The following is a 23,510-nucleotide window of genomic DNA, read 5'->3' as shown; positions in this document are numbered from 1 at the left end:
TGTTAGACCTGTATCAACTTGATATTGAAATTGTTTTGATTGGTAGACATTTATTTCCTACAAATATCAGATATCTTTTCAACAAAAAGAGCATAGCCATCATTTATAAAATCCTTTGGAGAAAAAAATCTGCAGATTTTCTGCCTCCCCCCGCCCCCTTTAATTTGTCCTGAATGATGTTGGCTAAGTTTTTTTTTTTTAAAATAACTACTTTAAGGAAACATGTTAAATATTTACCCTTATAAATGTTATCACTTTAGGAGGCTCTGATAATGCAACCCAGGCGTGGAGTGAAGAAGATGGACGGTCCCTTTCCCCAAGCAGCCTGGCTGCACAGTAAGCTGTTCTCTGTTGCTTTGTCGGTCTGTTTCTAAATGGATGACAACTTGGCTGAAGCACGATTCCCAGACAGAATTCTTTTATGCGTGTGAGACTGTGGAATAGAACGGTCAACTATTGACGGGCCGAAGGAAAGGGTAGAGTTGAAGTGTAGTTGAAACTTTGTAAGGGACTCTTCCTTCAGTTATAAGACTGTGTCACCAGATCCCCTGTGTCGTATCTGGGGAGGTTACCGTATGTCTAAAAGGAAAGTCTGGCTGGAGGCTCAGTTTTCAACTCTTTTCAGGTTTTTCGTCATGAAAAATGGATAAACCTTCAATTGTTTACATTACTCTTGGTTTCAAGTTTTTTAAAATCAAAGTATTTCTTATGCCCAGTCTAGGTAATGAAAAACATTTGTTTCCTTCGGTAGTATTTGGCTAGCAAAACTGTTTATTTGGTAATTTGATGTTGGACTCTTATTAGGGCATGTAAACATGTTGTCCCAGAGACAGGCAGTGGAAGTGACAGCCGCAACCTTGGCTTTCAGGGGCCATTGTATCAGCAGTTCCCTGTAATAACTGTATCAGTCATGGTAGGCAATGCAGGCAGGTGCCTGTGGAGGCGGACTGAGGTAAGTTCCTGTATCAAGGGAGATTTAGAGACTACATGGCCTGTTACCTAACGGTTGTTCAAGCCTGATAAATTGTACTACTGAAATTTTTCACTTTAGTCCCAAAGGATATATTTTTACGCTAATGGAAATTTATACAAATCAAAACAAATAGTGGGACGTATTTTGAACCATTAATTCCTTTTTCTAAGATAAAATTGATGCAGTTATTTATATTCTTCCTATTATTTAATAAGAAGTTCTCCAATTCTGGGTAATTCTAGGTGAAAGGAAATCACTTCCATAAACAACGCGCTCCTATTTCTGCTCCTCCTCTTCTCGTCTGAGTGGGCTGACCTGATGCCTCCCCCAGAGCAGTGGAGCAGCCTTGGGACCCCCCCCCCCAAGGATGCCATGTTCCCGTGACATTTGGGTGTCTTTTATAGCCATCAAAAATACTTTTTTAAAAAGCCTTGAGTTTAGACCACTGGATGGGGATTGCTGAGGCCAGCTGTCTCTTTCAGAGCCCGGAGGCCTTCTGCCACTGTGAATGCCAGCACTCTGGGCCATCCAGTCTGCAGCCAACATAGCCGCTGACAGCTTGCGGACGGTTTATTAGGAAGAATTTAATACTTTGAAGAGGATTCTTGTTACTATTGATAAAATTAAGGAATTTCTTATCTTCAGACTTCCTTTCCATTCCCACTTTAAAATAATCCCAGTGTGGCAATACTTGGCATGCAATTAAAATTTTTTGGTCCAGAATTTTCTGAAGAAAGTGGCTCGAAAATATTTTTTTCTCAGTTCTTCTCCCTCCTCATTAGTTTTGTTCTAAAGTTATTGTTTTTATTTGTGTGTGTGTGTGTGTGTGTGTGTGCGCGCGCACGCGCACATGTATGCACACAACCACAAGCTCATTTTTTTCTTTATTAAAAGGATTATTGGGAAGTGGGTAGGATTATATATAAAAATCCATCAATTAAATAGTTTGAAGAAGTAATTGTATGTTTATGCCAAGGCAGTGGCACATAGATATGAAATCCTAATTTGGAGAATATATTAAATCCAACCACAAAAATCTTAATAAAATGTTCTTTGCGAAACCAAGAAAATGACGCAGATGATATTTCAAGGTCAGTTCTAGCACAGCAGCCTATTGTTTTAAGCTTGAAATCTTATCATGAGCACCTCTTGTGCATCTCCATTGAGAAGGCGAGGCCAATATTTTGCTGATGAGCACTGCAGCAGGATGGAAATGGCTCCATGCTGCATTAACTGTGACAGAAAGGAAGACAAACACAAAAGAAAGAAAAGCAGTATTGTGGGGAGAGTTTCTGGTCGAAATATGCCTAAGCAAAAGCAGGAGGGCTTGGGAATGGTTGCTATATATTTTTTTAATATGAGGGTGATGGATTGTATTTAAATAAAGATCAGCCATCTGACCAATCAGTTATGCTCTGACCGCCAAGTTAGAGACTTTTTTTTTTAACATAGATTAGTTTTTGAAGTTCCTCGTGGATGCTGTATTGTTAACCCACTTCTAAACACCCTGAGATTCCTTTAATGTTAATGCAAGCCTTTTCCTTCATGTTGTCTACTTATGCCAGGATAAATCTCTTCCCTTAGTATTTGAAAATCAAAGTTAAACACATCAGACAAAACTAGTTAATCTGTGTATTGTACAGTTTGGTTCAAAGTAGATGGTCCCCAAATCAGCCATTGACATTTACTCTGTCTCTGCTCTACCATAATAAAATTCAACAGCCGACATGAAAGGAAGATGTTATAAAATCAATAGAGGAACAGCCTCGCCGTCGAAGTGAAGGGCATGCATACCACGCATTTATCCATAACACACACTCACTCACTTCCATACATACGCCTCAGAAATCTTAGGCTATGTCCTCGTATGCCAGTCAAAAAGAAACCATAAAGCAGGTCGTTTGGGAACACTGAATTAGTTATTTTTTTAAAAAAGGAACTAATACTGTTCAGTTGGATGCTACCCTTCAATTACAATGAAATAAATTTAAATTTATTCAGAGAATGTTATAGGTGTAAAGGCTCTAGCAGATCATCCAGCCCCCTGCTTCTCAACGGACAAGAGAAGAAAACGAGGCCCAGTGTGAGTTTGCAAGGCTTGGAGGGAAAAGAAAAGAAAAAAGCGTGCAAGACTCACGGGACATACTTACAATGAAAAACTGTTGTTTATATGAACTTCAGATTTAATGAGGAGCTGTGTATTTTATCAGGCACCCCTAGCCTGGTGATTATTTTTCTTTCCCATAAATGTGGCTAAAAATGATCTTCATGTCACTTATGATTGGATATTACAATAATCAAATATAATGATAGCACCTGTGGAAGAGGCAAGTACTCAGAGCACCCAGAGCCATGCTGCCGCCGTGCGGCTGGGCTGGATGACCGGGGACATCCTGCTTCACAGCGTTTTAATGCGCCAGTCAACCCATGCCAGACAAGAAGGGGCTCCCGTGATCTCAAAATGGCTTTGCTTTATTCTATGACTTAATTTACATATTCTTTTCTGATTCTGTAGGCTCCTAATACTGGAAAACTTTGAAGACGCCCTCTTAAATATATCAGCAGATAGTCCTTATGTCCCTTACTTGGCATGTGTAAGAAACGTCACTGACAACTTGGCCAAGGGATCACAAGGTAACACTTCTCTAAACAGTCAGAGTGCTGCTCATGGTTCCTCATTCTGTTCTAGTCTGTTTTTTTTAAGACATTTGCTTTAAAAAAGAAAGACAATTTTAATATGTTAGTGTCCATATAACATTGATTTTTTTCAACCTTTTTCATCTCGTGGCACACATAATTACTAAAATCCTACAGCACACCAAAAAAAATATTTGTTGCTGATCTGACAAAAAAAATAGGTCTAATTCTGATTCATTTACATCAGATGACTATTATTGTGTTTGCTGTTGTCATTTTTTTACATGACAATCTAAGGGAAAAGAGGTCAGTGTCCCTGACTAAATAGTCAGGTGTTGCATGTTTTAAAAATTCTTGCAGCACACGGATTGAAAGTCACTGCCATATGCATCAGTTTCAGTTTGGCGGTTTGACAGACGAAAGGAGAGTGTAATCACAGTAATATATTATTACTTCTTTTGCTGCTGCTAGTACCACTTGGCCACCTGGACAAACTTTCCTAAGGTCCAGAGTCATCAGAGGTTCACCTCACCCTCCATGACACTTTCTATGCCCTTAAATAATCTCAGTTGTCAAAAAAATAATGAAGAATGATAATATAGGCTTCCAAAAGCAGATATAAATTACATAAACAAAGGAATTTTTGTGGCAGGCTATTTATACTTCTTACCCTTACACACTTTATTTTCAGTTTTCAGCCTACCTGGGCAACCATAAAAATTGCAATTAATCAAGTGTTTCTTTTCTTTTAAAGAGAAATTATTTATAGTCTCACATTTTAGAGAAGATAGATATTTACGTTTTCTACACCAGAAAAAAGATTTAGCCTTAACGGGAAGCAAATAGCTCAACAAATAATCAAACATGGTCTGTGTTTAGCAGGCGTGGATTAATCAAGGTTGCAAGGGTATATCTGTGTCACAGTGATTACACAACCGATTCTCCCCCAAATTTTTCAACTTAATAATAGATCCAAAAGTCATAAATGAAGGCATATTCAATTCACAGAGAGCCAACATTCTTCAGCATTGTTTTTAGAAATATTTTTATCTCTAAGCAGAATATGTGAATATTTTTTAAATAATGAACTCCATAGCCTTCACGATTCAAGGAAATGTTAAATTTTCACTTTTCTTATGTTTAGATTGAATTAGGCTATTATTTTAGGAAAAAATGATAAATTAAGATGACGGCATCTCTCATATTGGTTTCCTAAATGAACTTGCAATTCACATAAGGTAACTCTTCTTCCCTCCTTTACAGAAAATTTAAGACTCCTGCAGTCTACAATTCAATTTAAAAAATATTTTCTTCAAAATGGTTCATATGAGGATTACTTCCCTTCACTTCCTGAAGTCCTAAAATCAAAAGTAAGCCCTGAAAGAAAAAACAATAAATATAGAAGCTTCTTGTTGTACTCTGGGAAGATGGCTTTTAGTTTAAGTTTTAAATCTGTACCTTCAGACCGTATTTCCCCATGTATAAGACGCATCTTTTTTTTTTTTTTTTTTTTAATTGGGGGTCTAAAAACTGGGTGTGTCTTCTACAGTGGCTGTAGAAGTGTGGCATTCCAAATGCCATAGAGGGAACTGAGGATGAGGCAATATATGAAGACAGTGATTTGTCATCAGACACAGATGAGGACCAGCTAATGGATGGGAGTTTGGACAGTGATGAGGATTTGTATGAATTTTATGATGAATAAAACTTGAGTTCAATAACTTTATCTAATACCCTTCTTTTCAAATTTTGGTCCCCAAAATTAAAGTGCATCTTATACATGGGAGCATCTTATCCGTGGGGAAATATGGTAAATACTGGTCCTGTTTGGATTTTAGAGTCATGCTGGAAAAGGGTGGTGGGAGTGTGCTGCTGTGACATGATGATACTTTGTTTTCAGTAGGTGGAAGTCTCTGCAGGAAATGACCAATTAAAGCCGCATTACAGTGTGCATATACATAAAAGAGTGACTAATATTATAGTTATCTCGTGAAGCCTCATGATTTGAAAAACATTTATAATGTTATTTCTAATTTGAGTCATCCTTGGTTTTTTAAACTATAAAATTTGATTTCGAAAGCTCATGTTTTAGACTCCACAGTGTACAAAAAAAGAAATCTCATAAATTGACTTCCCTTATTTTTATTAGTGAACCTATAGGAAGAACCTAATGACTGATATTAAACTGTAGGACATTGAATAAAGGGGAGAAAGCAACAAAAAATGTTAAACTCTGCAGTTTGTCTGAACGGGTTCATGTTTATTTATCTATTGTTCTCTGTTTAGCTCACACATATAATATGCAGGTTATCAGGAAATTCACTTCGTTTCTTAAATAACCCTATTAAAGTTTGAAAACAGCTTTCCTAGTAAGAATAGCAGTTTAATTTGATTTATGCGGCCAGGAATAAAGTAAAATTAGAACTGGTTTATTCAGGGCAAGCAAGATGACTTACTATGTAGTCAACATAGTATAATTAAGCAGGCATCCCAATCATATGCCCATGGATATTACAAATACTATGCTGGTTAGATTACCTACATTGTAGTCCTAGTCCTCAACACAAATCAAAATTTCTAATGTGCTTCATTTAGCACTATCTTCATTTGTTTGTGAAAATGAGAAGGAAGTTATGCATTCATCTGGAAAATTTCTATTCATCCTTTAAGGACAAGTTTTACTGTCATTCCGGTAATATTAAGCATATCGCCGTTTTCCCTGTTTCTCAGCTGGGATAATGACTTAGTGAGCATATAAAATTTATCTCTTCTATCATCCTATCCATCATCGGTGCTCCCATAATAGTAATCTGTTTCTTTAAGAGACATCATCTCTATCTGCAAAATTCTTAACACCAACTGGAAAAGATGGAAGCGCAGGCCAGCGATGATAACACAGTGAGACAAGTGCAGTGGTATGTGGACAGGCAGGCTTCCGTGCACAGAGGTGGTTAACGAAGTCAGATTGCAGGGGACGGAGGTGGAGACAAAACACGTCATGGAGCAGACAATGCTTATGCCGAGTCTTGCAGGACTGGGTAGAATTAGGTTACAATCCTACATTCCAGACATCGAGGCCTACACTTGTAAGAAGACAGAAGGTGTGACCCTAAAGGACAGATACAGGTTACCTGGAGTGACGTGTCCGGGTTGGGCAGCAGGTGCCTAGGGGACAGATAGGAAAAGGGGGCGCTGAGGAACTGGGCCCAGACCCCAAAGGCCTCTCTGTGCTTAGTCAAAGGGTTTGAATCTGAGCCTGAAAACTGTGAATTTTAAGAAGGCGATATTTGCATTCAGAGAGAGATCTTTCTGGGAGAGTTATGGAAAATAGATTGGAGGCAGGCCAGATATCAGTGAGATTTGAAGGAACTTATACCAAAATTGAAACCTTGCTCTATGTCAGTGGAAGAGACTTAGACGGAAGAGACAGTGTCATGACAGCTGTGGGAGGCCGAGTGGACAGGAAGTGGCGGCCAGGGAGGTGTGAAGTGTAAGGAAGAGTCTCTGACGACAGGGAGATTCCTGGCTTTTGGAATTTACGACTTAGCACTATAATGCGTTGTATATATAGGGTCCGTTTTCCTCTCTAGAGTATGAACTCTGATTAAGTTTTGTCTCTGCATCTCTAAAGCCAGAGCATATAGTAGGAGCTTGAGACTTAACTTTTGAATGTATAAGCAAATAAAGGCGTTAAAGTAGAGCCCTGGCGATGTAATTGCGTTACCTGAGCCATCACTCAGTGTAGTTCCCCACTTGCGAAGTAGCCGGGAAGTGCACAACATACACTGGGGAAATGGAAACAAAACATTCTCAATCATTCACTCTAATGAAATGGGACTGGAGCTGAGAATAACTTAAAACAGCATCCTCATTTTTAATAAACTGTTCCCCTAGAGGGTTCTACTGAAAAATTCTAGAAGCCACAAAGGTGAAAATAAACTATAACTTGTCCCTTGGGTAGAAAATGTATTGTCATTTATAAAAGCATGACTGCTGTTTGCCACTGAGAGAGCCCATTCATTCCAAGACTGCAAGTTCCATAAGGAACATTGGTACGTCTATCCCTGTGCTGTCCTATCCTCAGCACCTGGCATGGAGTCTGACACATGGAAAATATTCATCACATATCATTAAAAGAATGAAGACAAACTACTAGAGTTTTACATTAAGGGATGCTTTTACTTCTCTGCTTTGCCCTCCCTGGTAATTGGTACTCTGGTCGCAATAGTCAGAGGCAGCCATTCCAAAACTCTATTTATGGTATCTCTGAGAAGGTTTAGACTTTCCAAAATGTCAATTGCCTGCAACCTGTTGGCTACTTTTCCTTTGTTCCCACCCTCTGTTCTAGCCCTAATGTTCTACTTGAGAACTTTTATATTTGTCTGCATTGTCTATTTTACTCCTTTTTCTTTCCAGGCTCTTTGGTTGAAAGGATAACTTCATAACCGGGGAACTACAAATGAAATAGATATTCCCCATATTGGACAGAAATAGGAAGAAAATGATATTTTTATTGTAACACTTTTATACTTTTAAATAGTCCCCTTCCCCCACTCAGAGGCCAGGAGTCTTGCTGTTTCACCATTTTTACTCACAGTATTTTGAGGTGTATACCATCATGTCATTTACAATTCTGATTCAGCTGCATTTGGGAACCATAGGTGCCGAGGAATTCGGTTGCAGGTGGGTGTGGAATTAGTTATGGGTCATCGTGCCAGTGTAGGCCTGCGCCCTGACTAGCCGAGTGGACCAGGGTGGTGGTAAAGGAGAGAGGGGCTCTACCCAAAGCTCAGACTAACCTGCAGTCTGGACTTGAAACACACCTTTGAAGAGAGAATAATAATTCTCTGAATTTATGTTGATTACTAATGACCTATATAGCTTCAGAATTTTAATGTGTGTGTGAACAAATGTTAGAAGACGGTAGTAAACAATGACAAATACAACAAATACGGTATGGCCACCTTAGTTCTCGTTGGTAGGTGTGCCTCACAGTGCGTGCATACCACAGAATTGACCCTGAATGAAATTCTCACTTCAGAGAACCAAATCCGCTTTAGTAACATGGTAGATTTCCGTTTCACTTCTATTACTTTTATCAAGCCAAGATTGTACTACATGAACTTTTACTGATTTCTCATATATGTATGCTAAACTTGCAATTAAAAAACATATTTATATTTTGGTTTCTACTGATGCATAAAAGTCCTTCAAATTCACTACACCCTCAAATGCTCAATTAAAACAAATATATTGGGCTACCAGTATTTATCTTCTTAGTTAAGAAATGACTAAAATAGAAGTCACTGGAGGATGTGGCGAGAAGGCTTGGCTCCATTCATTAGAGTTTAATCATATATTCTATCTGGAAAACCAAAGGAACAAACAGAGGGGCAAACATGTATGAGTTACAGCGGGCAGATGGTTGGGTCTGATACACAATGGAAAATTTCTCACAGCAATAAGACTAGTAAGTAGGATTTAAATACAGATAAGGTCATTTTAGATAGTTCAAAGACACGAGTCAATTAGAATATTAAGTACAGTTTAGAACAGGCCGATATTTGCTATCTAAGATGATGGGTGTTTAATTACTACTGCCTGGGTGTAGTTATTATAAACCTTTCATCAGAGACATCCTTGTGCCTTTCCCATTTGATATATGGAAAGAAATGTTCCAAACATTTGCCTATATCATAAAATTATTCATTTCTGTTAAAATGCAACTTCCGAGTGGAAACTAAACTGCAATGAATGATACACAAATGTTCTCTTTTAGATGGTGCTCCAAATTATTGGACTTCTTGAAAGGAACAGCTCTAGAGTAGCTTCCAAGCACCACAGAACTGGCTTTCCCAGGGGCATAATTTTTCCTCCAGGAAGTATGACTTGGGGGTATATCTGCAAAATACATTGAGCATAGTGAACCTCAGAGAATATAGGTGACAAGATAGGAAATTTGTTGATTTCCATTTTTCTCCTTTTTCCTCTGACTGTGGGATTTTAAGCCCCTTTAGAACACTTTTGTTCCGTAGAACAGTATTTTCCATGAAAAACACTTCCACAGAACAAATACCTCTAGTTTTCCTCAGTAGATAAGAGAGTAGAAGATAATATCAGTAACATGCAGGCACTTCTGAAACAAAAAGAAAACAGGTGTATTTCCATCCATGTTTTAAATGCACTTTTATTAAAATGCATGGGAGGGCCCTGACCGGTTGGCTCAGTGGTAGAGCGTGGGCCTAGCATGCGGAGGACCCGGGTTTGATTCCCGGCCAGGGCACACAGGAGAAGTGCCCATTTGCTTCTCCACCCCTCCGCTGCGCCTTCCTCTCTGTCTCTCTCTTCCCCTCCCGCAGCCAAGGCTCCATTGGAGCAAAGATGGCCCAGGCGCTGGGGATGGCTCCTTGGCCTCTGCCCCAGGCGCTAGAGTGGCTCTGGTCGCAACACGGCGACGCCCAGGATGGGCAGAGCATCGCCCCCTGGTGGGCAGTGCATCGCCCCTGGTGGGCGTGCCAGGTGGATCCCGGTCAGGTGCATGCGGGAGTCTGTCTGACTGTCTCTCCCTGTTTCCAGCTTCAGAAAATAGCAAAAAAAAAAAAAAAAAAATGCATGGGAGTCGCAGGCTGCAATTTGAAAAGTATTTTTTTAATCGTGGTAAAATACACATAACATAAAATTTACTACCTTACCCATTTTTAACTGAGCAATTCAGTCCTGTTGAATGTCTCCACATCACGGTGCCACCAGTCTCCAGAACCTGTGTTTCATCTTGCAGAACTGAAATCCTATACTCATTAAACAACAACTCCACATCTCTCTCTCCCTCTAACCCCTGGGAACCCACAAGTCTACTTTCTGTCACTACTCTAGGTAACTTATACAAGTAGGTTCATTTGTATTTATCTTTCTGTGGCTGGCTTCCTTCACTTGGCATAATGTCCTCACGGCTCACCCATGATGCAGCAGGTGTCAGAATTTCTTTCCTTTTCAAGGCTGAATAATATTCCATTGTGTGCATACCACTTGTGTTTATACATTCATCTGTCACTGGACACTTGGGTTGCTTCCACCTCTTGGCTATTGCGAATAATGCCACCATGAACAAATAGCTGTTCAAAATCCAACTTTCAATGCTTTTAGGTATATACCAAAAAGTAGATTGTATGATGATTCTATTTTTAATTTTTTGAGGAATCGCTGTATTGTTTTCCATAGTGGCTTCATTATTTTACTTTCCCACCAACAAAGCACAAGTATTCTAGTTTCTCCATATCCTTGCCAACACTTGTTATTTTCTGTTTTTGTTTTTGTTTTGTTTTAGGAATTAAAAAAAAATAGTAGCCATTCTTATAGGTGTGGGAAAAAAGACTTTTTTGAAGTTCAAAACCAAACTTGCTTTGCTTTCTCTCTTTAATCCATGATTTAAAAGAAAACTAAAATATAAAATTAATTTAAGCATTTGTAATTTAAATGGATAAAACTAAATGACATATTTTAAAACTATCAATCTATAAGATATGAGTACAGTTGGGAAAGATAGGTTGATAGTTCCAATAGTTTTATAAAATTCTTAAGAGAACAATGAGCTCACATGAGAGAAAATAGTGCTTTGTGGTAAAACTGTTGCTAAATGCCAACTTACTAAGCATTTGTGAAATTTTGTTTTTAAATAAATCAATTTTGGTTGCCTAATATCAACCACTAACATTTAAAATAACATAACTGATTGATCTATGTATCTCTTTCCCTCTTCTGGAAAGGTGTCGCAGCTTCGACACTTGACCGAACTTCTTTGTGACCCTGAAACTTTCAATTCAGTAGAGAAACTGTGCCCACTCTCTAATATGAACTTCAGAAACCTGTGTGAAGAGAGTGCGCTTCACGTGCAGCTCCTGGAAGCGGCCGAGCTCGGCACCGAGATAGCAACGGGCTTACTGTACCGGGACATCGTATCTAAGAAACTGAAGGATTTGCTTACTGGGGATCCAATCCAAATTAATTTAAATGTGGATCAGTAAGTTTTTTATTGTCTTCCACCTTGGTGAAATCCCTTCTCCCAGTTACTGAAATGTCTCAGTCAATTTCTTCTGTTCTGTTGCAGGTTTCTAGAACAGGCATTGCAGATGAATTACTTGGAAAATATCACACGATTAATACCGGTCATAGAGGCCACACTGCATGTCAATAACAGTGCAGACACTTCTGAAAAACCAGGTGTGTCCCCATCCCTGTTTAAAATGCTGTCTTATTAGAATTGCGTGTGATTCTCAGGCTGCAGTTTAAGAAAGGCTGGTTTGAAGTTCCCAACAAAATCTGCTTTGTATCTGCTCTTGCAAATCAGAAACCTGAAGCTTTCAAATATGGTTACTCATCTAAAGTGAAAACACAGAAAGCTAGCAGAGAATGAAAACAGGAAAATTTGATTTCACAGCAAAAACATCTTCAAACATTGAGCTAGTTAGACCATTTACCTTTTGTTTCTGTTACATTAAAGTGCATCAGATAGTTCATTGAGAAAGCTAGAATGGAATTGATTTACTTCCGTGAGAACAATATGATTTAAAAAATAAAATAGATGCACTGCTCTCTACAGAAATCTCAATTCGGAACCTCCTATTAGTATTCGGAGCATGGTACATCAGCATTACGCTTCTTCTTTGCATAATACCTCAATACTGGCCAGAAAGGCATTCAGAATCTTGGACAACAGGCAGCCACAAAATCAGAAGGGCACTAAGTCCAAAAATAAAGACAGTGCATTTGCATGAGGAGTCCTTCATAAAGAAGTCAAAAGGCATTTGCACAATGGAGATCACCTTCCGTCAAAATAAAGTAAAAATATGATGCATTAAATAACCCAGATATATAATAATTATAATCACGGCCCTGAAAGAGTATGAAGTTAAATACATTCTATTTAAGAGTGAGATAATGATCATGGAAACCTTTATAAACTGTAGCGTGCTGGGCAAAGTGAAGGGAAATTGCTCTATGCCCTGCGGGCTTGTGGTGTGGATTTAGCAAACCTTGCCCTAAATTGACAGTATGATATGATCCGAGGTTAAAAAGCAGTTTGAATTTGTGTGATGTTTTAAATCAAATGGAGGGATACATACTGAGTGCATTATGTGATCAGACTATGTGAGGAAACCATATTTTCTTTGAATGAACCTTGAGTTGTAGACTTCTAAGGAAAATTTATAACACAGAGCAATGTGTTACCTTGCATTAATGATATTGTAATACAAACAAGTCCAAATCAGACAGAAATATGTCCTAAAGATGCACGGTTTGCCAAAGCTGGGAGACATCTCTTTCTGACACAGGCATAGATGGAATACCCGTTTCAGTCTGGTTTCTCTGTGTTAGTATGACTTAAGAAATTACAAAATAATCAACACATAAATTTTTTTCTTGCAGGTCAGTTAATCAAAATGTTTAAAAATGTCGAAGGGCTGAAGGAAGAACTGAGGAGAGTGACCGGAATGTCCAATAGGAGTATCGACAGTTTGCTGGCCATTCCCATCCCTGATAACAGAGCGGAGGTGGGGAGAGTGTCTGTACTGACGTCCAGTTTGTAAAAGTCTAAAGAGCACTTAATATTTCTTGAGCCCTTATCAGTAAAATACTGAGTGGTTAAATACCACTCTGGTGAATTTTCCATGCCATTGATAAAGCAAGAGGCCTAAATCTTAACTGAAGGCAAAAGAAAAATCCCAAAGCAAGATTATCTTTCTGTTCCTTTCCCTCCAGTCTTCCTTTCCTTCCTCTTGCCCCTGGGTCCTCTGCTTTTCTTTATCCCCTGCTGGTTTTCCTAAATAGGCTGTGCTATTAGTTATATACTTATTTTCACTCACAAGCACATTGTCAGAGGTAAATTTACGTCACAAATTTCTGTTATGATGAAATCAAAAAAAGTTTCAGTACCATAATTAGGGGACAAAAACAGAGAAAGATTATTCATATAATACTTTGTTGAAACAATAAAAATAAATATGAATTTTTACTTTTTAAAAGTACCAAGACAAGACACAGTATATATAGCATAGATATGGTCAAAGGAAGTTTGTGTAAGTTTGTGGGGTGTCGTGAACCTTTCTTTTCTTTGGTGCGAAAATGAATAATGTCATTTCCTCATAGGCTGATAATAAGATTTTCTACTTGAAATCTCTTACCTTTTATCCTTTTTTTAAGTCCATTGTCTGGAAGTGTCATAGGAATTTTCCAAAAGAGCTGCAGAGCTTAAGGCCTCATCCATTCAAAACTTACATGTGACAGAGCGTGTCATTTCTAAGCGCAGCCCCGCCGTTCTCCGCTATTGGATAAAGTTTTTTCATACTTTCAAGGCTGTCTTCGGAAGTATGTATGTTTATTTGTGCCATGTTAATTGGTTCCCCAATACAAAAATTAAAACTGCTTCGCCTTCATTTCTTTCCTCTCGTTCTAGCAGATAATACTCATCACCTTTTCCTTTTGATCTCACCTTTTGCTCACTTGAGCCTGAGATCTAATGTCAGCCATCATGTATTTGGCTTCTCAAAGAGCAGCTTCATTTTCACAAATTAAAGCACCTCAGTGGAGAGCATACTCTCCTACTGTTTGCCAAAGGGAAGAGAGAAAAGCACCTATGACCTGGAATTTCATCCACTTTTCTCTTTCTTTCACCTTGGTGGCAGTAGCGATGACATCTTTCTTCTCATCCTAATGCCTCACTTTTCACACCAGCATTACTGTCCAGGTCGATTCACATTACTGTGAGATTCTGGGCTTTTTTCTCTGCCTTTCATCTCTGAACCTAGGTGTTCATTGTACGAGATTATAACTTTGAATAAATATAAAAGTAAAATGCAATGAGAATAAACTAAGGTTAAGTTTTAAAGGCAGCATGAGTCTTAAATTAATATTTTTCCCAAACTTACTCCAAACCAATTATTTTTCTTGGTGCCATCATTCACCCAGGTGTTATGCAAGAAATCATCATAGACCCGTCTCTGTCTCTTTTCCCATCTTATTCCTTCAGCCTTCCAGTGAACTCTTTGCTATAGTTTTCTTGATAGTAATTAATGCTTTAGCCTGACCTGTGGTGGCGCAGTGGATAAAGCGTCGACCTGGAATGCTGAGGTTGCTGGTTCAAAACCCTGGGATTACCTGGTCAAGGAACATATGGGAGTTGATGCTTCCTGCCCCTCCCCTCTTCTCTCTCTCTCTCTCTCTCCTCCTTCTCTCCTCTCTAAAATGAATAAAGTCTTAAAAAAATAAAATAAAAATAAAAGAGTATTTTGCCTGACTTGTGGTGGCGCAGAGGATAAAGCGTCAACCTGGAAATGCTGAAGTCGCCGGTTCAAAACCCTGGGCTTGCCTGGTCAAGGCACATATGGGAGTTGATGCTTTCTGCTCCTCCCCCTTCTCTCTCTCTCTCTCTCTCTCTCTCTCTCACTCTCTCTCTCTCCCCCCTCTCTATAATGAATAAATAAGATCTTTATTTAAAAAATTTAAAAAATGCTTTAAATAAGTATTTGATTTTGAAGATAATGTCATGTTTTTTAAAAATAAAGTTTGAGTATAAGAACAACTTCTCAAAGTGGACAGATAGTTTCCAAAGGATTCATAGCTATCATATTTCTCTTTTTCTAACTTGCAGATCATTTCTCGTGTCTTCTGGTTGCATTCTTGTGATGCTAATGGAACCAGTCCCAAAGCGGAAGAGGCCGTGAAGGAATTCTGCAGCCTGCCTTTTCCAGAGAGATCCCGTCGGTCCTACCTCATCGGACTCACTCTTCTGCACTACTTAGACATTTACAACTTCACATACAGGGCAAGTTGCTGTTCCTGGAATATTTTTACACTTATACTTTAGTACAAAAATATTTTATTACATGTGTATGCTCTCTGATACTATAAGGAATGAAATCCAGTTCTGTAGTCTGTAGAATTATAGTTTTACTTTACAGTGAAATGGGACCTTAGAGATCATTTCTGGCAAATATGCACATTTATAGATGAGGAAATGAATATTATTACCTCATTAATTCTCAGTTTGTATATTCAAGACTAAGAATTAAATTTAATATATATTTTACTAATGTGCGAAGAACAAATGCTTTGATAATTTTTTACAGTGAATAAATATTAATTTGGTAAGACAAAAATAAAGATCAGAACCAAGTTATTTTTTTCAAGTAAGGGAATAAAGGATTTCTGATATGTTTTCAAAAACAGTATTGTGTTTCCTTTATCAAGTTAGATAAAGGCTACCATTAGTTATCCAGTAGAACAAAATAAGTGGCCATCATAAGGGCTTAGTAACGTCCTCAATAACACCATCTTGCAATAAGTAGATGCTTATATAAGTACTTATTTAATAAAAAACTAAAAGAAACAAATAAACATAAGAAAATTAAGCACTCTGTTCATCCAAATCTAGAGTAGGTCAAAAACATTTTCGTGTTATTGAAAACACTGATAAAAACATGTCTCTCTTTTGTTAGAAAAACTAAAAGCAACACGGCTGGCTTATATTGTTGAAATATAACAAAGGGATGAAAACATTTTAAGACTACTTATAAGTAATCCTTTTCTGAGTGATCACTGTCCCACACCTATATTTCTGCCATGAGCTCCCAGCCTCCACGCTTGCCACACTCTCTGCCCCACCGTCCCTAAGCAGCCAGAGTGATCCTTTTAAAACCGAGTCACATTATGTCAGCTCTCTGCTCAGTGCCTTCCAGTGGCTCCCCATTTTATTTGAGTAAATACTCAGATCCTACAAGGGCCACATGATCTGCACAACCCCTTTCCATCTCTAAAATTCTGTTTCCTACTTGGCTACTACTCCCAGGCCCAGGGCTGCCCTGTGGCTCCACTGAGTGACGCACCCTTCACATGACGACAGGGCTATTTGTATTACTCAGTGTTGACCTCAATAAGACGTACTCTGTCCACACCGGTAGATGCAAGCAACCTCACCAACTTCACTTTCAAACCTCCTTCCCTTACTCTTCTCTATTTGTTTTCTATTGACCTTCCAGGATAATACTGTGTCTCTTATTTAATATTTATTTTAATTATTTATTTTCTGTCTACCCCCACTGAGATATAAGCTCCATAGGTTCTCTTAGTGCACCGAGACATCTCAAATGCCAAGAACAGTGTCTGACCCACAGAGGAATTCAGAAAATATCACCCAACTAAACAAATGGTTACTTTACATAAACTATAACATCAAATGCATATGAAGTGATATTATTAATTTTGTTCACCCAAAATTTTAATGTTTCTTTTATAATGCCTCTGCAAAGCAGATATCAAACTAAACACTTCTTGTTGAGTCTAGTAATTAAACATGTGCCTTTGACAAGCTTAAGACCATACCTAATTCTTTGAGGCATTGCAAACAAAAATAATGAAAAAACTTCAACATTGGTCAATTTGTTTTATATCAACATAGGAACGCCTAGAGTTTTTATTCTAATTTAGGAAGATCTGATGGCAGCTAGCAGCTGTGCTATGTCCCTGTGGCATCTTTCTAACTAAATCTCGTGCTCCTATTGGTGGATTGTTTTTTCCCTGGGTGCGACCAGAGGTTTTCTTTCTGATGGACCACACACATTTTTCCCCCTCTGACTATAGCCTTCCTCTCCTTGTTGTTTCTATAATTTGTTCTTTCTCTTTTGGGGGGTTCTATCTTGGAAAGACCTCCTTTGATTTCTTAGCTAAACCCTGTCTATCTCCTCATATCCCCCAGCCTTTTCTTTGTTGACTTATTTAATATTTCTTCCTCCTCTTAGAGCAAAGCTCTCTCTTTTTTTTTTTTTTTTGTATTTTTCTGAGATTGGAAATGGGGAGGCAGTCAGACAGACTCCCTCATGCGCCTGACCGGGATCCACCCGGCATGCCCCCCAAGGGGCAATGCTCTGCCCATCTGGGGCATCGCTCTGCTGCAATCAGAGCCATTCTAGCACCTGAGGCAGAGGCCACAGAGCCATCCTCAGCACCCAGGCCATCTTTGCTCCAATGGAGCCTCGGCTGCAGGAGGGGAAGAGAGAAACAGAGAGGAAGGAGAGGGGGAGAGGTGGAGAAGCAGATGGGCGCCTCTCCTGTGTGCCCTGGCTGGGAATTGAACCCAGGACTCCTGCATGCCAGGCCGACACTCTACCACTGAGCAAACTGGCCAGGGCCCCAAAGCTCTCTTATTGGAGGGAGGATGCCAGTTTGTGCACCAGTGTGTACCCATTACCTTGCTCAGTGCTGGGAACAGGGCAGGCCTTCAGCTAATGTTCATTGAATAAATAAATAAATAAGAGAATAAAATGACTTTAAAAATTTTAAATATTTTCAGTGCTTATTTTCTGCAGGAAAAATGCATTATGGGGTTATGCTTAAGCGTGATAAGTCACTGAGCTTTTGGTCAGAGCTTTTAAGGAGCACATTATGTGATTTTTGAGCAATAGTATACCTGAAGGATTATGTAATTGGTATTAACCTTTCTGACTTTTAAAATCATTTACTTTTGGCAACTTTATTAAAGTATTATTTCTATACCATGAAATTGACTCAAGTGTACAATTCAATGATTTTTTTTAGTGAATGTGAAAAATTGTGCAACTTTTGCCACAATCTAATTATAGAACATTTTCTTCAACCCAAAGGGAACCTGTGTCCATTTGCAGTCACTTCTCACTCTGACCTCTAGCCCAGCAATCTCTACTCTATTTTGTGTCTTTATGGATTTGCTTTTCTTTATACCTTTTATATAAATTGAAGCATACAATATATGGTGGTCTCTGTGAGTTTTTTTTTCTCTTTATATTTTGTTTTTGAGTTTCATACATGTTGAAACGTGTCAGTATTTCATTTTTTTAAAAATTGCCAAACAATATCCTAGTTTAAGGATGTGTCTTTTATCCATTCACTTGGATTGTTTTCACCTGTTGTCTATTATGAGTAATGCTGCTATCAACATTCAAAGCTCTGTGCGGACATATGTTTTCATTTCTCTCAGGTAAAATACCTAGGACTGGAGTTGCTGGCTGTATAGTATATTTATGTTTCACCACTTAATAAACTTCCAAAATATTTTCCAATGTGACTGTGCCTTTTAATACTCTTACCAACAATGTGTGAAGGTTCTAGTATCTCCACATAAATCATTTATTTATATTCTGTTCCTGTCAGGTGTTTTTCCCTAGGGAAGATCAAAAGCCAGTAGAAAAGATGATAGAACTCTTCATGAAGCTCAAAGGCATTCTCAATCAGCTGGCTGCCGGCACACCTCTGCTGCTCAGCAAAATAAGGTCCCTGAAGCAAATGCATCTGTCCAGAAGTGTTCCCTTAACACAGGTAGGAAAGTCACCCAGTAACCTTCCTTTTGTCCTATGAACTTCTGTTTGAGATTAGTTATGATCCATTGTTACAAATAAAGTACGTTGCCAGAAAAATCTCCTATAGGAAAACTTTTCTCCTCCGGCAACCTTTTTTGCCACTTAAATCAGTGAAATTTAACTTCTGCAATTACATTTGGGATATGTGTTTTAAAGAAATTATGAAAACTATAAGAATATTCTAAGTATTATTGGATTTTCTTTTTCTACTGTTTTCAGTAACATTTGTGGTTCATAGAATGTTTGTAAATCATGGCTTTTGATCTCACAGGCTATGTACAGAAGCAACCGGATGAACACAGCTCAAGGGTCGTTCAGGACCATCTCCCAAGCATTGTGTTCCCAAGGAATTACCACGGACTATTTAACTGCCCTGCTGCCCTCTTCCCAGCGGCGAAAGGGCAACCACACCAAAGATTTTTTGACTTATAAATTAACTAAAGAGCAAATTGCTGCAAAATATGGAATTCCCACACATACCAGTGAGTATACTTCAAAATCAGTGATAAAGTCACCTAACAACATTGTCTACTTTGTCTTAGCCTTTTATAATAAATGAAGTCTTAATCTTATCCAAGTGTAAAAATAGAAAACACATAGACAGCACTTACCACATGTCAACATTAATATGTAACTCTTTGCAACGATTCTGTTAGGGGCACATGACTCTGTCTCCATCTTTGTAAGGGGACAGGAGGCATAAAGAGACTACGGAATCTGGCCACAGTCCCCCCACTTGGAAGTATCAGAGTTGTGATTTGAGCTCAGGCAGTCTACTGCAAAGTCTAGCCACTCAAACACAACACTAAGAATTTGTTAGTCATAATTACACCTTCCTTGCCAGTAGATCTGTTAATAATGCTAAGGTATGTATCTCTGGGTGTGATAATATTATAATAATCTGTGTCAATTTACCATCAGGAAATAGGTTTGAAATATATGCACTAAAATGTTTTATTATGCTTTCTTTTCAGCACCATTTTGCTTCTCCCTTTATAAAGACATCATTAACATGCCTGCTGGACCTGTGATCTGGGCTTTCTTGAAACCTATGTTGTTGGGAAAGATTTTGTATGCACCAGATACTCCAGTCACAAAGGCGATAATGGAAAAGGTTTGACCATTATAAATCAAAGTCTTTATCTTGCATATTGAAATGATTTTTAAAGTAACCAACTTTCAAATTTACATTAGCTGACTCAGACTTCTTTATATCTAACCTACTATTGCCATTGGCTTTCTGAAACTGTTAATAATTCTCCACCTTGGTCCTGTATATGTGTAAACAGGGTGGATGAGGTGGTAACTCCTTGAAGTGAAATGAACCACATGATGCTTGAGAATGAGGTTAGTTAAAGCAAGACCTCAGATTTGTCAGTTTATCTCCCAAAGCAGAATTTTTTTTCTGCAGTTCTTTTCTAACTTTATTTTTTTTTAAGATTTTTATTTATTCATTTCTAGAGAGAGAGGAGAGAGAGAGAGAGAGAGAGAGAGAGAGAGAGAGAAGGGAGAAGGAGGAGGAGAAGCATCAACTCCCATATGTGCCTTGACCAGGCAAGCCCATGGTTTCAAACTGGCAACCTCAGTGTTCCAGGTCGATGCTTTATCCACTGCGCCACCACAGATCAGGCTCTTTTCTAACTTTAAAAGTAGGTAAAAAGAATGACACTAGAAGAAATAATATTGAAGTATTATAGAACTGATTTAAACAAAAACAGTTCCTAAATTATAGATTCTTGACTTCATATTTGGTTGTATGATTTAACAACCAAATGTTAAGAAAGACAACATTGTTAATAGTAATTATACTTACCTAATTTCACCCTAATAACATTTCCCTCTTATTTTAAAAATTGTCTTTAATTATTTGAATTATACACTTAATACTTTTAAAATGCTAGAATAAAAGTGCTAAAAAATCTTTGTTTTACCATTACTTAATTGTTAAACTATAGTTTATCTGAATATAAATTACTTTTTGGTCTATAAAAATAGATACAGGGGTATCACTGATTTCTAGAATGTTCTTTGTTTTTATTGCATTGCAGTTTAAAACCTTATTTGCTGTATTGACTATGCACTTTCTAGTTAATTTGGCATAAATGAAGTCATTACGTGCTTATTTTCTAGTGCAGTCTTCTTTTTTTTTTTATTCAGTGAGATGAGGGGAGGCAGAGACAGACTTTCACATGCGCCCCAACCAGGATCCACCCAGCAAGCCCAGTAGGGGGTGATGCTCTGCCCATCTAGGGTAGTTGCTCTGTTGCAACTGAAGCCATTTTTTAACGCCTGAGGCAGAGGCTGTGGAGCCATCCTCAGCAGCTGGGGCCAACTTGATCTAATCAAGCCATGGCTGCAGGAGGGGAAGAGAGAGAGAAGCGAGAAGCAGAGGGATAGAGAAGCAGATGTGCGCTTCACCTGTGTATCTTGACTGGGAATCAAACCTGGGACATCTACCCTCTGGGCTCTACCACTGAGCCAACCAGCCAGGGCCATCTAATGCAGTCTTACTTATTTTTCAGTTTGCTTGGCTCTCACCTCCTCTTTTTGTCCCCCTTATTCTGCTCTTGCTTCCATGTAAAGTAATGAATGCTATCATTCAGGGATGTGCTCTATAACTTATGCACATTTCTCTCATCCTTAAAAAATATTAAAGTATATATACATTTATATGCAGAGTTCTTTGATCATTGTTTGCATTATTAAAATACTATAACACTTTTTTAAGTATTGCTTTACTGACACAAAATACGTTGTGGAAATTCTTCCAATTCAAGAGGTATAGTCTAATTCATTCAAATTTCATACCATAAAATTTACTCAGCCAATCCTCAGTTCTTGGACATTCATTTTATTTATTTACTTATTTTGTTGTTGGTGGTGGTGGTGGTGAGCATTCATTTTATTTTGAGAGTTTACTTTGGATTTTTGCTAATGTAAACAATGCAGCATCAAATCTTCCTATGCATGAAACTTTACACAGTGGTCTTTTTATTTCAGTGAGATGAATGTTTAAGATGAAAGGGTATTGTACTTTATTTTAATGATCAATGTCAGATTGCTTTCCAAAAATGGCTGTAACATCTATCTCCACCAATTTGTTAGTGCATTTTCTTATATCCTTGAACTTTGCTGTTTCTGTAGTAGTAAATTTAAGTGTATTATTTGTAAAGTGATTAACCTGTGAGAATCCAGAAAACTTGCTTTTATTTAGGCTATAATTTCACTCTGGACATGAAGCAAACCCTAAAATTTTCAGAATTTTATAAGTGATTGTGACTCTATAAAAGCTGCCAATTAAAAAGTTTTGACCATGTGGGAAATTTATGACAACAATGTTTTATCTTTTAGTTTTTTCTTAAAGTTATGTAACAAAACAACCTTGAAAAACTCTTTTGAAATACAGGAAACATACTAATGAACCAGATCTGTTTTTTTTTTTTCTTTTTTAAAGTCTAACGTAACTCTGAGGCAGCTGGCAGAATTAAGAGAAAAATCTCAAGAGTGGATGAATCAGTCACCACTTTTCATGAATTCTTTCCACCTGTTAAACCAGACGATTCCAATGCTCCAGGTAAGAGATGGTTCTGTCACTCACTTTCGTTTGGCTTATAGTTCTTTGAGATTTTAATCACCTTCATTATGGGAATGCTAAAATAGGGACTTAGAATCCATATTCAACAGATTAAAATTTCCTCTTCTTCAGAGAGTGAGTCTGAAACAGGATAACAAATCTATCACTCATGTTCATAATCACCCAAACCGTCTTGTATCGCGGCTTTTCTGTAATTCAGAGATAAGCCATTCTACGAGTTGATCTTGAGACATAGCTAGTAGTGCAAATCTGTTTTCCAAAAATAAAATGCTATAAAGACTAGTTAAAATATGCTTATTTATTTATTTCTCTGTTTTAAATTATGCTTTGCTTTTTTGTTTGTTTGTTTGTTTGTTTTTTCTGAAGTTGGAAATAGGGAGGCAGTCAGATAGACTCCCGCATGCACCTAACCAGGATCCACCTGGCATGCCCACCAGAGGGCGATGCTCTGCCCATCTGGGGCATTTTTCTGTTGCAACCAGAGCCATTCTAGCGCCTGAGGCAGAGGCCATGGAGCCATCCTCAGCACCAGGGCCATCTTTGCTCCAATGGTGCCTTGGCTGTGGGAGGAGAAGAGAGAGACAGAGAGGAAGGAGAGGGGGAGGGGTGGAGAAGCAGATGGGCGCTTCTGTGTGCCTTGGCCTGGAATCGAACCTGGGACTCCTGCACGCCAGGCCGACGCTCTACCACTTAGCCAACCGGCCAGGGCTATGCTTTGCTTTTTAACAAAAGCAGATTTCTGTTATGACACACTGGAGAGGAATATTAAATTGGGGGAGTTCTTTGGTTGAAACACATGACACGCTAGTTTAGGCTAAAGATTTGACAATGCTACTCAAATACAGTGCATAGTGGTTGAAAAGTGTAATTTGCTATTCTTGTGAGAGATGCAGGATGTTTTGAAGATAATGCAAATAAAGGA

General features: G+C 38.3%; 1 protein-coding gene across 2 annotated transcripts in view; it reads left to right on the top strand.

The window, feature by feature from the left end:
- ABCA12 (ATP binding cassette subfamily A member 12) overlaps window positions 1-23,510 on the top strand; it is a 179,895-nt gene that overhangs the window by 86,783 nt on the left and 69,602 nt on the right. For both annotated transcript variants that reach the window (XM_066345995.1, XM_066345994.1), the window contains 11 exons: window positions 261-336; window positions 3,489-3,607; window positions 4,874-4,980; window positions 11,374-11,627; window positions 11,715-11,827; window positions 13,034-13,158; window positions 15,255-15,428; window positions 18,788-18,952; window positions 19,265-19,475; window positions 19,968-20,107; window positions 22,448-22,567. In XM_066345995.1, coding sequence (XP_066202092.1) covers window positions 261-336; window positions 3,489-3,607; window positions 4,874-4,980; window positions 11,374-11,627; window positions 11,715-11,827; window positions 13,034-13,158; window positions 15,255-15,428; window positions 18,788-18,952; window positions 19,265-19,475; window positions 19,968-20,107; window positions 22,448-22,567 — 1,604 coding nt within the window. The remainder of the gene's footprint in view (window positions 1-260; window positions 337-3,488; window positions 3,608-4,873; window positions 4,981-11,373; window positions 11,628-11,714; window positions 11,828-13,033; window positions 13,159-15,254; window positions 15,429-18,787; window positions 18,953-19,264; window positions 19,476-19,967; window positions 20,108-22,447; window positions 22,568-23,510) is intronic.

This window comes from Saccopteryx leptura, chromosome 7 (assembly GCF_036850995.1).
Source record: "Saccopteryx leptura isolate mSacLep1 chromosome 7, mSacLep1_pri_phased_curated, whole genome shotgun sequence".
NCBI lineage: Eukaryota > Metazoa > Chordata > Mammalia > Chiroptera > Emballonuridae > Saccopteryx > Saccopteryx leptura.
Note: the sequence above shows the minus strand (reverse complement) of the source record. Positions and strands in the feature narration are given on the sequence as shown.